This window comes from Mus musculus, chromosome 12, assembly GCF_000001635.26.
Source record: "Mus musculus strain C57BL/6J chromosome 12, GRCm38.p6 C57BL/6J".
In the NCBI taxonomy this organism is placed as follows: domain Eukaryota; kingdom Metazoa; phylum Chordata; class Mammalia; order Rodentia; family Muridae; genus Mus; species Mus musculus.
Genome location: NC_000078.6, coordinates 53,632,591 through 53,646,229, shown reverse-complemented (window position 1 = coordinate 53,646,229; position 13,639 = coordinate 53,632,591). Strand labels below are relative to the sequence as shown.

The 13,639-nt window shown below is 40.2% G+C and overlaps 1 protein-coding gene across 25 annotated transcripts in view; it reads right to left on the bottom strand.

Moving 5' to 3' along the window:
- The window catches only part of Npas3 (neuronal PAS domain protein 3), an 824,148-nt gene that overhangs the window by 425,944 nt on the left and 384,565 nt on the right, over window positions 1–13,639 (bottom strand). For 13 of the 25 annotated variants that reach the window (XM_006515941.3, XM_006515942.3, XM_030246749.1 and 10 more), the window contains one exon: window positions 5,694–5,776. In XM_006515941.3, the coding sequence (XP_006516004.1) occupies window positions 5,694–5,776 (83 nt within the window). The remainder of the gene's footprint in view (window positions 1–5,693; window positions 5,777–13,639) is intronic. The other 12 variants (XM_030246748.1, XM_030246750.1, NM_001370964.1 and 9 more) reach the window with 1 other exon arrangement.

Sequence of the window (13,639 nt, the reverse complement as noted above, 5' to 3'; positions counted from 1 at the left end):
TGAGTTGGTGTATTCTATTACCTAAACTTCAAAGTATGACAAGTATAGGAATATAAATCCTGAATTAATTTATTCTAAACCTGTCCCATGACATCCTGCATCAAAGGCGTGGGTTCTTCGTTTCCGTGAAGCAAGAGTTTCCTACTGTTCCAGGAGCTAGGTTTGATTTTATTGTCTTAACATTTTTAGGTGGGTGTAGCAGCATTAATATAAAACATGCATAAGCAATATCACAACTTTATATAACAATTATATAAACATTATTTACAGAGTGAAAAAAGCAAACCCTCTGCTAAGGGTATACAAATAATTAAAACATTCCATTCATAATTCTGGCACCTGAGGGAAAGCTATTCCAGTGGTTAATTTTATGACTTGCAAATATGATATTTGGTATTTTATGTTTTGTTAATTTCTATGAAGTGAAATATAAATATCAAGCCTGGTCCCCACACTGGGAGAGGAAAAAGAAACAGCACTGGTAATTAAAACACATCCTTATTCTTTATTATTCTGTGTGGGGGATGTGCATGATGCGTGGGTATACGCACCACTGCACATGTGAAGGCCTTGTGCATACCATGGCACATATGGAGGTCAGAGCTTACTCTGTGAGGTCTTGTGTGTATCATGGCACACGTGGAGACCACAGGGGCCTCTGTGAAGGCCTTTCTCTCCTTCCACCTCTACATGGATCTGGGGATTGAAGATTACCAGGATTGAGCAGCAAGCACTTTTACCTGAAGAGCCTCAACAGGCTCTGCCCGTGCTTCCTTATGGAAAGGAAAGCACAAAGTAGGGACAACAAAGAGAACTTGGGCCAAATTCATGCTTAGTCACATGCGTGTGTTTAGGAAAGTTCCCTGTAATGACCTCCAAAAGTTCTGAGATTTTCACTTAATCTTCCATAAAATGTGCAGCCCTCGGCCTCCACCTCCACTTGCCTTCCCATCCCTCATCTCCCTCGCAAATGTTGAAGAAACTACGTCTGGACTTGGGCCCTCTAAGACCAACTTCACAGACCTGTACTTGCAGGGCTGACATCCCATGCAGACGGCGCCTCTGTCCTAAAGATGCTTGAACAATTACAGGCTCCCCTGGTCTATTCTAATGGTGGCTGTCAGTGGTAAGGTATGCACAGTGGCCCTTGAGGTACACACTACATAGCACTTGACCTTCATCTTGCCTGCATGTACAATTACTAAACTATCAGAACAATCAGACATAAAGTGGGGTGGGGGGGAAGAGAGAAAATGAGAATTTTACAAGGTCAGAATCACCAAAATGTTTAAAATTTTTCTCTATTCAAAAAGTACAGATCTGATCAAATTTTAAGAAAGCTCACACATCTCATTTTTCCTGAAACTATATATACTATATAATTATATATTATATATAATGAGCACTCACTGAAGGCATAAGAAGGGAAGTTGGCATAATACATGAGACTTTGCAAAATTACAATACATTCATGCTATTACCCACCTGAACTGTACTTTTATAATTAAAACACACAGGCACACATGAGTGCACAGTTTTGCACACTGAGAGAGTTGGTATTTGCATTAGAAATGGAAAGTTTTAGTTACAGTCAATATTCCTAATACCTGGAAATTAGATAAATAAACTATGGTACATTTATATGATATTTGGATAACATGAATAATAATGAAAATGATCAGTATCACTAGAGGATATGAATAAGGGACACTTTAATTATATAAAGAATGACAGATTTATGCTTTATCTCTCTGTCTGTCTATATCTATCTATCTATCTATCTATCTATCTATCTATCTATCTATCTATCTATCTGTCTGTCTGTCTGTCTGTCTATCTATTCATCCACCCACCTATCCATCCATCCCTTTATTAAAGCAATAGATTTAGTTTCCAATACTCAAAAAGTGCTTTATTCGGTGAACCTTAACATATAAATGTATTTCTACCATATGCAAAACTATTTCACCTAGACACCATTTTCTTAGCTGTCATTCTACCCTACCATAACTAGCTAGATTCTCTTGCTATTCCCCCAGACCTTGTTATGCTCTTCTTCTGCATCTCACTCATCTGTGCCATGTTTTCCATGAATAAAACCACTGAGTGTTTACCTTACTGAAGGATTTTCATCTACCAGTGGGTTATTAGAATTCCTTTCATGAGCAAAAACAAATCCTGTGGCTTCCTCCTCCTTTGTCATCTTTTCCTTGCTTAGAAACTAATGGACCACATGTCCCAGGGATTCCTTTCCTTACCCTCTTTTTTCCTCCAGATCATTCCTACTGGTTTTCAGTCCATTCCTCCATTGTAGTTACCAGCCATCTATGCTCCAGTGATTTGGACTTCCTAGTCCCATTTTCAGCCCTAGCCTTCATAGTATTTAAACTAGGATCATGCCTAGAATTTTAGCTCCTTCCCTTATATCAACTCTGCTTTTTGACTGGATATGTTTTTCAAAATCTCTAAGGAATAGGATCTTACCTTAACTTATAGGGTCTATGGTTGTTATTAACCCTGTCACTTTTATCTGTCCATGATGTGCACGTGTCAATGACTGTATCAGTTCTATACGTTCTTGTCCTTCCATGGGGCTCTATCTCAATGGCATCTTAATTTCTGTCTTGAGATACTAACATAGGTTCTCACAACTGGCAATCTCCCAGACACCGTGTTTTGATGGATCCAAACCTTTCCTTGATCCTGACTGCATGAAAGCCTTTCCCACAGGATCATCACCATTTGGAGAATGGAACCTGCACCTCCTATGTTAGCCCAGCAGACCTGTAACGCGTGGTTTGTAGGATTTCCCCACCTTTACCACTCATGTGTTTCCTGTCCACATGAACTGGCCATCACATCAAATGTTATTACATTCTCCAAAGAAGCCTTATGGTTATTTGTCTGCACCTCTTTGCACCCCACATTGACTTTGATCGGAAAATTATTCCACTGTCTCTGCTTAAGAAACTACTCACTTATCAACAATTGAGATCCCATCTTGATATCTTATGAGCAAAGTAGAACTTGGATAGTTCAGATCCCTAATATACTCAACTACTATTAGATTTCTAATTTTAAGAAGCTTCCTATTTCCCTTCTTTAAATGAATGTAAGCTAATTATAGACAATAGCCCCATGTAGCGAATTTGGATTCCCACTCAACATTTGAAAGTCTGGTGGGATGGTATTACTATAAATCATAAGGTCTAAGATCAGGCCTATAAGCTGAATGACAGACATTTTATCAAGAGAATTTTTGCAAAGGACAGAAGGATAAGAAAAGAAAGAAAATTTTCTCTTCAGACTCCATCAATCCATTAGAGTCTATCAGAGATCTTTTCAAAACAAAAATGTATGGACTCATCTTACGCTTTTGCAATACTGATATTTTGTTGTCTGTGGTACTGACATCAGTCTGTGGACTGAAGGCTTCCTTTGCTAGCTAGGAAGATAACTAAGAAGAGCTTGACAGGGCTCTTCTTGCTACAACTACCCTTAAGTCTAGCAGGGTAAAGTTCTACATAGAGCATTGTATCATCCTTCCACTCCATAACCACTGTGTTCCAATCAAATGACATTGGAAGTTCTAATGTCTATGGCAATTTCAAGATTCTATAACTCACCTATACTCAAGTATCTTGCTTTTGTGAAAAACCAATATATTCCCTTAAAGACAACAGGCTCCAAATAATCCACAAGTGTTCCAGTGTATGTTGGATCTTTATCGTAGGATAATGGTGTTTTCTTTATTCTGCACTCATTCCTCTTTCTGTCTTTCTTTTTGTCTTTTTGTCTGTCTGTCTGTCTGTATCTTCCTTTTTTTCCTTTTTCTGTATTATGAGGACAAAATCAGTATAGTTTGCTTTACTGAGTTCTTCCAATATACAGAACAGTCATTACCATCCCCTTTAAGACATGTGTTCTCCAAACTATTTGTATGGGTTCTTCATTGTTCTTCATGTAACACGATTTCTAATGACAGTCTGCACAGCCTTTCCCAAGCAATACCCAGATATACAGGCTTCTCTTATAGCATGGAGACTAAGGACAATATAAACTAACCATACATACTGAGAAGCCAACAGTTTCCTTTTAAAACCTTTATTCTCTAAGTAAAGCATGATATTGAATAAATATTTGTGATAGTCACCCTATATAATATGTTTATACTAAATTAAAATCAGTTTAAACTCTTAAAATTTTATTAGTTTTAAATTAGTGCAACTTCTAACTTATACTCCTAAAGGACTCTGAATCAGAAAACAATAATCTAGGGTTATAGTCTGAACCTCCATCTTATTGACTAAGTATAGGACTGAACTTGTCAGAATCTAATTATCAATAGTCCTGTGTCACAGAAGAATCCAATAATATATCTGTCCCAGTCTATATAAAACATGTAATAGAGATCCTGACCCAGAACCAAGTATGTACATGAAGGAAAAAAGATAAAAATAAGAAGTGCTAAAGAGAAATGGGTTCCTTTCTGCATCTTTAAACAAATTTTCAGTTCTTGTAAAGGTAACTCAAATGTCGTCCCTTCACGGTGGATCAAGAAACACCCTGTCCAATAGCAGATATGAATACAAATCAGAAACAGAATGAACTAAACTAAGTCAAGACATTTAAGTGCTGTGAATTTTCCATTGTGCACTATGATTTCTCACACAATAAAATCCTTGCAGGCAGATGTTGTAAAGAATACATTCTTTACTTGACCCAGTAGACTTGGTAGATGGAGATGGTAGGTGGATACCAAGAACTCTTCCTTTAAACACATGTGTGTTGGGGAGTGGGGTGGGGCAGGATTCTCAAGCTACCAGGAAAGAGATTCAAGAATTAAAAGGGTGACTGCACCAAGAGCTGATTTTCTCCAAGGAGAAACTCAGAATGAATTCCTAGTATACACTATTTAGGGGCTAACATGCCAGATCCAATCCTACTTAGGAGTCTCATCTTTTGAACTATTCATTCACTTAGCTCTGAATGGATAAGAATATAGAAAACATCAGCACATCTTCTAAATGTAGACCAGCGGTCCACTGATGAAGGCGGAAACACTAAATGCATGGAATAATCTTAAGGTTATAGTAAGATGATTAGATAAGATGCTGATCCAGGGTTGAATTTTCTCTGGTGCTATAGAACTACAACTTTATCTCATACCTTTCCCATCTATTTATCATGAAATGTGCTGACAAAACCACTTACTTAAATATAGGCTTAAGAATTCACACTAACTAGTTTTCTAATTTGAGGAGGCAAACAACGGGACGGCATTTAACAAATACAAACTCAAGCAAAGAACTGAAGTTTGGCGACACACAAACACAATGCCACAGTACTTTCACAACAAAACCCTGATCTTTGATAAGCAATGTGTAGCTCAGAGGACACAAACATATTCACTTGCAAACACGGCACGCAGGTGATCACTGTGCATTGACTAAGTGCAATTCATCTAAATTATTACAGCACAGGTAATACTTGCCCTCCCTTTCTCATTAATTTTCCCTCAAGGAATGGCTTTCTAAAAAAGGAAAGGAAAGGAGAAAAAAATCATGAAGATTTGTGAATTCCAAGAAAAAATAACAATAATCAAACATGTTTCTGAAACTAAAAGTATGTATAAGAAGATTTCAAATCTGACATTTCCTTGATAAGATGGAAGAAAGACTTTTTAGAGGTACCTGCAAAATGTGGCTTCCCAAATGTGCTTCAAATACTTCAATGGCCAGTGCGCTGGGGCTCCGCCTTCGTTGTGCACCTATAACTTGAAAGAAAAAAAGAGAGAGAGAGAAAAGAAAAAAAAATAATTAAGTTGGAGTTCTGGTCTCAAATCCTCAATCTCCCCCCCATTTGTATTAATGTTCCGCTAAAGCATCAATGAGTTCTGAAAGAAACGCTGGTCACTGTCAGTTTGGGCTCTGAGTTGTTTGCATGTAAGTTTCAGCTGAACATCAACATCTATACACTTAAAACAAATAAACACCCCTGCCAAAAAACAAAAACAAAACAAAACAAAAAACCCTCCATACCTAAAATCTTACCTTTTACATGTTTTTCCTATACAAAAAACAAAAACAAAAACACCGCACACAAACATTCCTATTATTTTAGAACAAATGAATACAGTTTTTCTCTAAATTATAACATTGTTATTTTTAAGTGCCTATAGCAACATCCTACCCCAGCTACCAGAGCAAGATAAACTCCTAAAAGCCAAACAGGATACAACTAGTATTTTCTAATGTGCAAGTTCATCAGAATTTAGGAAGAGTTAGTTATATGTCAGATGACAGATTCTCATTAAGGAGCTTTTACACTGCTGCCATGTATCATGGAGAATGGCTTCCATATCTTTGAGTACTCGTGTGACTATTCTACACAACCAAGGAGCAGTACAGATGGACCTTGGTCAGCGTACACCTCCATCAGTGGCTGCTTGTGGTCTGAAGATGCCAGTCACTACTGTTCTACCTGAGGGGACAACTTTCTGGTGCCTGCCACTAACAGAGATCTCAAAGCTAAAGTGCACTTCAGACATAGTATGGATGGAATCCAGAATTGAGGGTCCTTTCTTCCCAGTATTTCCAAGGTGCAGTGCCAGCCAGTTTAATGATCTATGGGTGTTTGTTTATTCTTTCTTCTAAGTTCTAGAGTATCATGGATCCCTGTCTGCCTTACAGAGGCTTAAGACAGGACATGTCCAGAGCTTTTCTACATTTCTGACAAGAAAGAGTCTCCATATCTTCCTGCTTCTTCACCGCCATTTCAATTGGAAACGGCATGAAAAGCCTTGGCTTTCTCACAGCTAAACCCACATTCAGCTAGTGGACAGGACAATCCTGTAAAACGGTACCAGAGGAATGCCACTTCATTTTGGTGATCTCGTTAATCACTCTTACCGAGAGCCACGCATGGCTGCAACACCAACCAACAGCACATGCTCCTTGTGCGCTGTAGACACAGGAAGCCTACTCTTATTCATGAGAGGAAGTCTCTAAAAGGTACTTTGAAGATCGCATGAGTGCTAAGTGCCAAGTGCCATTGTGGCCGCAGGAGAAAAAGAGAGAGACATTTCTCAGTGGAAGTGTATAAACTACAATTGAAGAGTGATGATTACATCTGAAATGTAAATAAAAAAATATCTAATAAAAAAAAAGAAAAAAAAAGAAGTATTCCAGCTGGAATTCCAGCCCCATGTCCCAGTTTGCTTCAGAAGTAAAACATGTAACTAATAATTTTCAAATGAAAAAAGAACCCATTTCTTTGCTGAGATTAATCTTTACCATAGGTGCAGACATAGGATTTTACTTTTCCATATTTAAATATATTTAGGCAGCTATGCTGTGTATGTGTGTGCATGTGCTTCTGATTAATTTTCTATTCTAACATGCACATTACTCCCTTCAAAACTCCTTTGGCATTTTTGATAATGCAGCTGTCTTGCTGAATACTGTTTTCAGTTTCTACAGTGTTAATTGCACATTATGGTAGCTTGGTGTGAATGATCCCACATGAATAAAATCTGCAGCCTTTTTTCCCCCCAAAGATTATGGGGATGGGTGGCTTTTAGGAGGGAGAAGAGGAGAGCTGAAAAACTTCTAAAATGTCCACTCCCTTTTGGAGGCAGTAATTAGGATTCAGAGTTTATTAATAGTTCAGAATTTGGGGAGATTTTCAATTACAAGGCTCAAAATAAATAACCGCATGTCATTTAAGGAAGGATTACAATTGAACTTTAGATAACATAAACCATTCTATGAACAACTCAGTAAGGTGGGACTGAAAGTGCTGACTTTAGAGAGCCCTTCAGCCTCCCAGAGAATGTTAGCAAGGCCCACAGGCAGGCTCTAGCAACAACAGATGGCAACTCAAATGCTTCTAGAAGCATAGAAACAGTTGTCTTGAATAACATCCCAGGATTATGCAAGCCTGGCTTCTGCTGGCCTTTCTTTTCCTCCTCTTCCTTCACCTGTGCTCAGGTCATCCTCTAAAGGAAACCTCGTCATCAGATCTTGCATCCTTGCCCCTGACCCAAGCAGTTACTCTTTGTTCTCCAAATCCTCCGGAAGCCTTGGCACATGCATCCCACTAGCATAATATACCAGCATCCTGTAAGTGGTTTCATGCTATCCTACTCAATGGCGTTTTTATGATGCTGGAACTTCTCTTGATTTATCTGTTTTGCACTTATGCAGGTGATGTGGGGCTGTAATGACAGCTCCTAATTTTACAACCAACATAAATATGTTAAACAGGAGCCCATTACGCCCCTGGTAGGAGCCCCGCTTTAACTCTGGCATTATTGGTAACTGAATAGATGTTAAATACGGACTTCTCCTGCACTTCTCCTTTGGTTCTCTGCAGTTTGAGAATTGGTGGGCTTATAACACTGGGAAATGCACACAGCTCTATTGTTTCTCTGCATTAATCACCCTGAGTCTACAAAGTACCATTGAGGCCATGGAAAAGCTAACGGGCCTGACCTCAGTGAGGTCTGCTGACTTCAGCACAGTGACCTGCTTCATGAGTATGTCTCTGAGGTCTCTGTTCTGAAAGGTTACACTTTCCAAGTTTGTTTGGTAAACCCCACAGAACAGCACCAAGGCACTAGGTTGTTGTTCTGGTTTTTTTTCTTTTCCATTTCACCTGCTGATATACTTCATTTATCACTTAATTTAATAAGTGACTACTTTCAAAATCAAAAGAGCACTAAATTAATAAACACACCCATAAGCAGGACATTAGTAAATAAATGGAGAATACTTTCCATTGTCTTGTGAAGATCGCCACTAACTCACTGACAGAAAGGAGCGATGACTAATTTGAACAGCATAGATAAACTGTTAAAAAGAAAGCAAGTGCCTCATATAATTCAACTTAAAACTCCATCCAACGTTAGCTAAGTGCCCATTCGGTGTTGAAAAATCTCTAGCTAGGAAGTGGTGACTGCTGTTGGGAATCAGTAAGCAAACACAAGAAAAATCTTCAAATACTTAACACCAGGCCCAGCACAAAAATTATCCTTAAAAAGCGCCACCACCTCGTATTTAAAGAGGCTGAACAGGAAGCACCCAGAGTTCTAGAGATTTTAAATGGAAGAAATGTACAGAGGGAAAGCATTATTTTTTGTTGTTGTTGTTCAAAGACATCAGCATAGGAAATCCTGGTCTTATGCTTCAGAAATCCACAGTGTTACGAGAAGTTCTCCGAGCCCTCGTTAGAAAGAAGAAGACAGCCAAGGAAACTGCCTGCCATTTAAACACAGGCTTAAAAACTATGTACCTCAACAATGTCAGCTGAAATATTCTACTCTGGACCCTGTTGTAACCATTCATGGTGGTCTCCACGAATTAATTCTGTGCAACAAAATACAATCCTCTTTCAAAAATACACTCCCAACACCCAGCCATATTCTGAACCGGTGTTCTGTATCTCCAGGGATAAGGTGGGGAGGGAGGACTAGGGATTAGCACTCAGTGGGAGTTTGACCTATTCAGCCAAAAGGTCAACTTGCTATGGAAGCATCCATTAGAAGTAGAAACAGGACAGCTCAGTAGACACACATAATGAAGGGAGGGAAGTCATGGGCTCTGGTTGCCTTGAGGCCAGCTTTGCCCTTTCCCTTCCTAGCCCTCCACATGTAGAGAGCCTTTACCAGCACAGTTCATCATGCAAGGGGCAACCACAGGCGGGGAGCCACAGAGAGCCCACTGCCAGAGGAAGGGTTCACTGGAGAAAAGAGAAAGGTCTTCCACGGTGAGGAGAATGACATGTGCAACAGTAGGCAGGGGTCGACAAGAAGTTCATACAGAGTTAACCTCACCCCATTTCCCAACAGCCATGGCCAATGCTGCCCTTAAGTCTACTGGCAACAGCCCAAGAATGGACCCCTCCACCTGGAGAGACGGTATGGTCACCTCCTAGGTCTGCCCTCTGAATCCTGGAGACATGGAGCATTCTCTGGACCCACACTGAGTTTGGGGGAAGGAAGGCCCAAAGGACAAGCTGAACGGCTTCTCCAGGCCTCACTCCCTGAGCTGCAGTTCTTAGACTCAGCAAAGCCAGGGGCTGGAGGAGAGTGGGGGAGAAGATGCTTAATGAGTCTTTCCATGGCTACCAGGGAAAAGAAGAGAGATTTTCCTTGACAAATCTCAATTAGTGTCCCTTACTGTAGGGCCAGGGAAGCCAGAAAGAGCTTTCTCAGGGGCTATGGTGGTTTATACCTTACAAATCTCTTTCTCTCTGTTCCCCCCTCTCCCTATTCCTTTCTTCCCTGCCTCCTTCCCTCTCTCCCCCTTCTCCCTCCCTTATCCTCTCTCCTCTCTCTACTCCTTCCCCTTCTCTCTCCCTCTCCTCCCTCCCTCTCTGTGAGACTACTGAGAAATTTCCACTGTTTGTCTACATGTAACATTAGATCAAATCCCAGTTTTGAATACAGTACACACAGTTCTGCCCAGTGTCCAAGACCTTCCCCAATTAACTTACTCTTATATGCTTTGAGAATGGTTTACACACAGAGATCGCAAGTTTGGAGAAATGGCACTGAAACAGGGCTCAGTATCAGGGTAGCTCACAACAATGCTAAGACTACAACTCCAATTGAAAGGCCAGGCACACCATGGAAAACACATGGTGTTCTGGTGTACATCTGGTAAAGACTGAATACAGATACAAGGTTCTCCCAAGGCGCTCTCACCAAGATTAGTTGCTGCCTTTTAAAATCTAAGTCAGAGAAAAAAATAAAATAAAATATCTATTTCACTGTTAATCAGGCTTCTGGAGGCCTGACTAAAAATAACTACAAGAGCTGAGTATGGCAATGTAACCCTTTAATCCCAGCACTCTGGAGGCAGAAGCAGGCAGGTTTCTGTGAGTTTGAGGCTAGCATGGCCTACATAATGAGTTTCAGCCATAGCTACAAAAAGAGACTCTTCTCAAACAAATAAAATGAAATGAAATAAAAATAAAATAAAATAAAATAAAATAAAATAAAATAAAAGTAAGGAACTAGAAAGATGGCTTGGTAGTTTAGAACATTTGCTGCTCTTGCAGAGGACACAGGTTCAATTCCCTGCACCTACATGGTGGCTCAAAATCATCTGTAACTCTAGTTCCAGAGGATCTGATGCCTTCTTCTGGCCTCCACTGGCACCAGGCATTGATGAGGCATAGATGTACATGCAGATCAAACACTCATGCATGTAAAATAAAATAAATAAACCTAAAATAATTAAAAAAAAACAATTACAAGAATAACCCCCCTCCCCTATAAACTGGAACAGTGTACTCTGGGCATACTTTTAAACTCATATTTTAATATTTTTTTAAAGTTCATAATCTGAATCCCAGAACATATTACACATTATAGAGTAGTACCAATCCAGAGAGAGAGAGAGAGAGAGAGAGAGAGGGAGAGGGAGAGGGAGAGGGAGAGAGAGACTTAATGCAAGGAAATAATTGAAACTTTAAGCAGTCTTATGCTAATTGGAAAGTTCTCTGATGCAACACATTTAAATTTCTCCTGCAATTTAAGTATGGATTGAAAGCATTGGGTAAATTTAAGTATGGATTGGGTTCATTGAAAGAATTAGGGGTGATATGCCTGGATGTTTTAGTGCTTACAAATGGGTTGCTGAACTGGGAGGAAAGAAATCTTGCCCGCTCGTCTCAGGAAACCATGCTTGCTTTGCTTTAACTACCACAGCACCAAGTCAACAGGGGTGGCTAGCAAGAAGAATGTTTCTACCTCTCACTTTAGGAACTGACCAGATTTGGATGAAGTTTGCAATACCGTTCGCGATTCTCTGTTTCAGAATGGCACAGTAAGGAGCTGAAATGGCATCCACACTCCCTATCTGCCTTTACCAGCTTTCTGTGTAGTGGAATACCAACAAACCGCAGCCTTTTGCAGTAGAGTGAATCTCTCATCAAAATAGTCACTTTCCACACCTCACTCCTCATTTCCACTGGAGGACATAAGAATTCCAGGTAGGTGTTGCAGCATCAATGATAAAATGGAGTTTGCCCAATGATATGGGGATTCCTATATGGACTACTCATGTCAGGTCCTCACATGATCACTTACCGGGTGGTTAGCACTTGATGACAGAATCTACCCTTTCCTGCGACAATGGGATTCTTAATGCAGTGGCCTAAGCAGTATTTGGAGTGATAGAACCTGTGGGTAGCTTTCATCACCAAAGCTTATGAGAATATATCTTCCGGAAAAGACAGGCATGACCCACAGCTGGGCTGAGTCTCAGGGAGTTTGGGACATGATGGGTACCTTAAGAGATGCCAGAGTACATGGGAGGTTCTGTTTTACCTTCATAAGATTCCCCACATAATTCAATTTCAAAGAGGATTATTTTTTAAAATAAGCTTTACTTACTACTCAATCATTCCAACTTAACATTCTTACTTTAAAACAATATTATGTGTAAACACACAAACACACACACACACATACACGCGCATGCGTGAGCATAGTACTGTTTATCAAGGACTGTTTATCCAGAACTACTTAAAGGATAACTAAAGTGTGTCTGGGTATATTTTTTGGCTTCATAAACTTGCATTTGGTTGTACTGGAGTGAACAATTAACTTCTTTTATACAATGGAGGGAATGAGAGTTTCTTAATTTTTCTTTTACAAAATAAATACAGATACAGATACAAAATAAATAAATAAATGATCTTTAAAAATCAGACAAACCACCAATCCGTTCCTCCTTGTAGATTCCCAGAAATACAGCAAGAGTTGAGCTGTATCCCTCTCTACCTGGAGAAGTTACAAGGAGGCCACAGGATGAAGGCTTAGGAGACAGGAGTCGTGAGTTTTATTGCGTAAGAACTCAGAAAGAGGATACAACATCATTTATTCTGGCTCAGGGATACTGTAGCAAATACAGGCTGAGCCCACTGGAAAGCAGACACTCGGCTGACTGAGAACCCAACAGTGATCCAGTTTCCAGAGGGCTGCAGATACATGTGCTAGGAAGCTACAGGCCTACATGCCAACCCCACAGAATATACTCAGCTTGCATGGGCAGTCAGCAGGCTGTAGTTTGGAGAGGCCTTTCATCTTGTTTAAAATTTTCTTTTTCCCAGGTATGGCAGACAGGATTATCAAGAGTCTCTCACAGGAACACACCACATGTCCTCCGATCCAGAGCTCTCCAAAGGCAAACAAAGACGATGCCCTAACTCTGGGATTTGAATAGAGCAGTAGCTTGTCCTTCAGCTGGAGAGAAGTACCTTCCACAATTACACTAAAACCTTTCTTGCGAGTATAAAATGTTAGTGTGTGTGTGTGTGTGTGTGTGTGTGTGTGTGTCTGTGTGTGTGTGTGTGTGTGTGTGTGTGTGTGGTATCAGACATTTGGCGTTGTCCCATGGGTGGGGAGTCTTCTTCTTTCATTTTGCAAACTGTCTTACAAGTCCTTCTGATGAGCTGCTTCCAGTGGCAGCCTTCCTAACTTCAGGGGCACCAGACAGATGCAGGTTCTGCCTCGCAGTCAGAGTGGTGCCCATTACCTCTCAGTCTGTCAGCTACATTACTGGCGGAACAAAGAGACCCCGTCAGTTATCTTCTTCCACTCAAATCTGGTCATCAGCTCTGGGTTTCC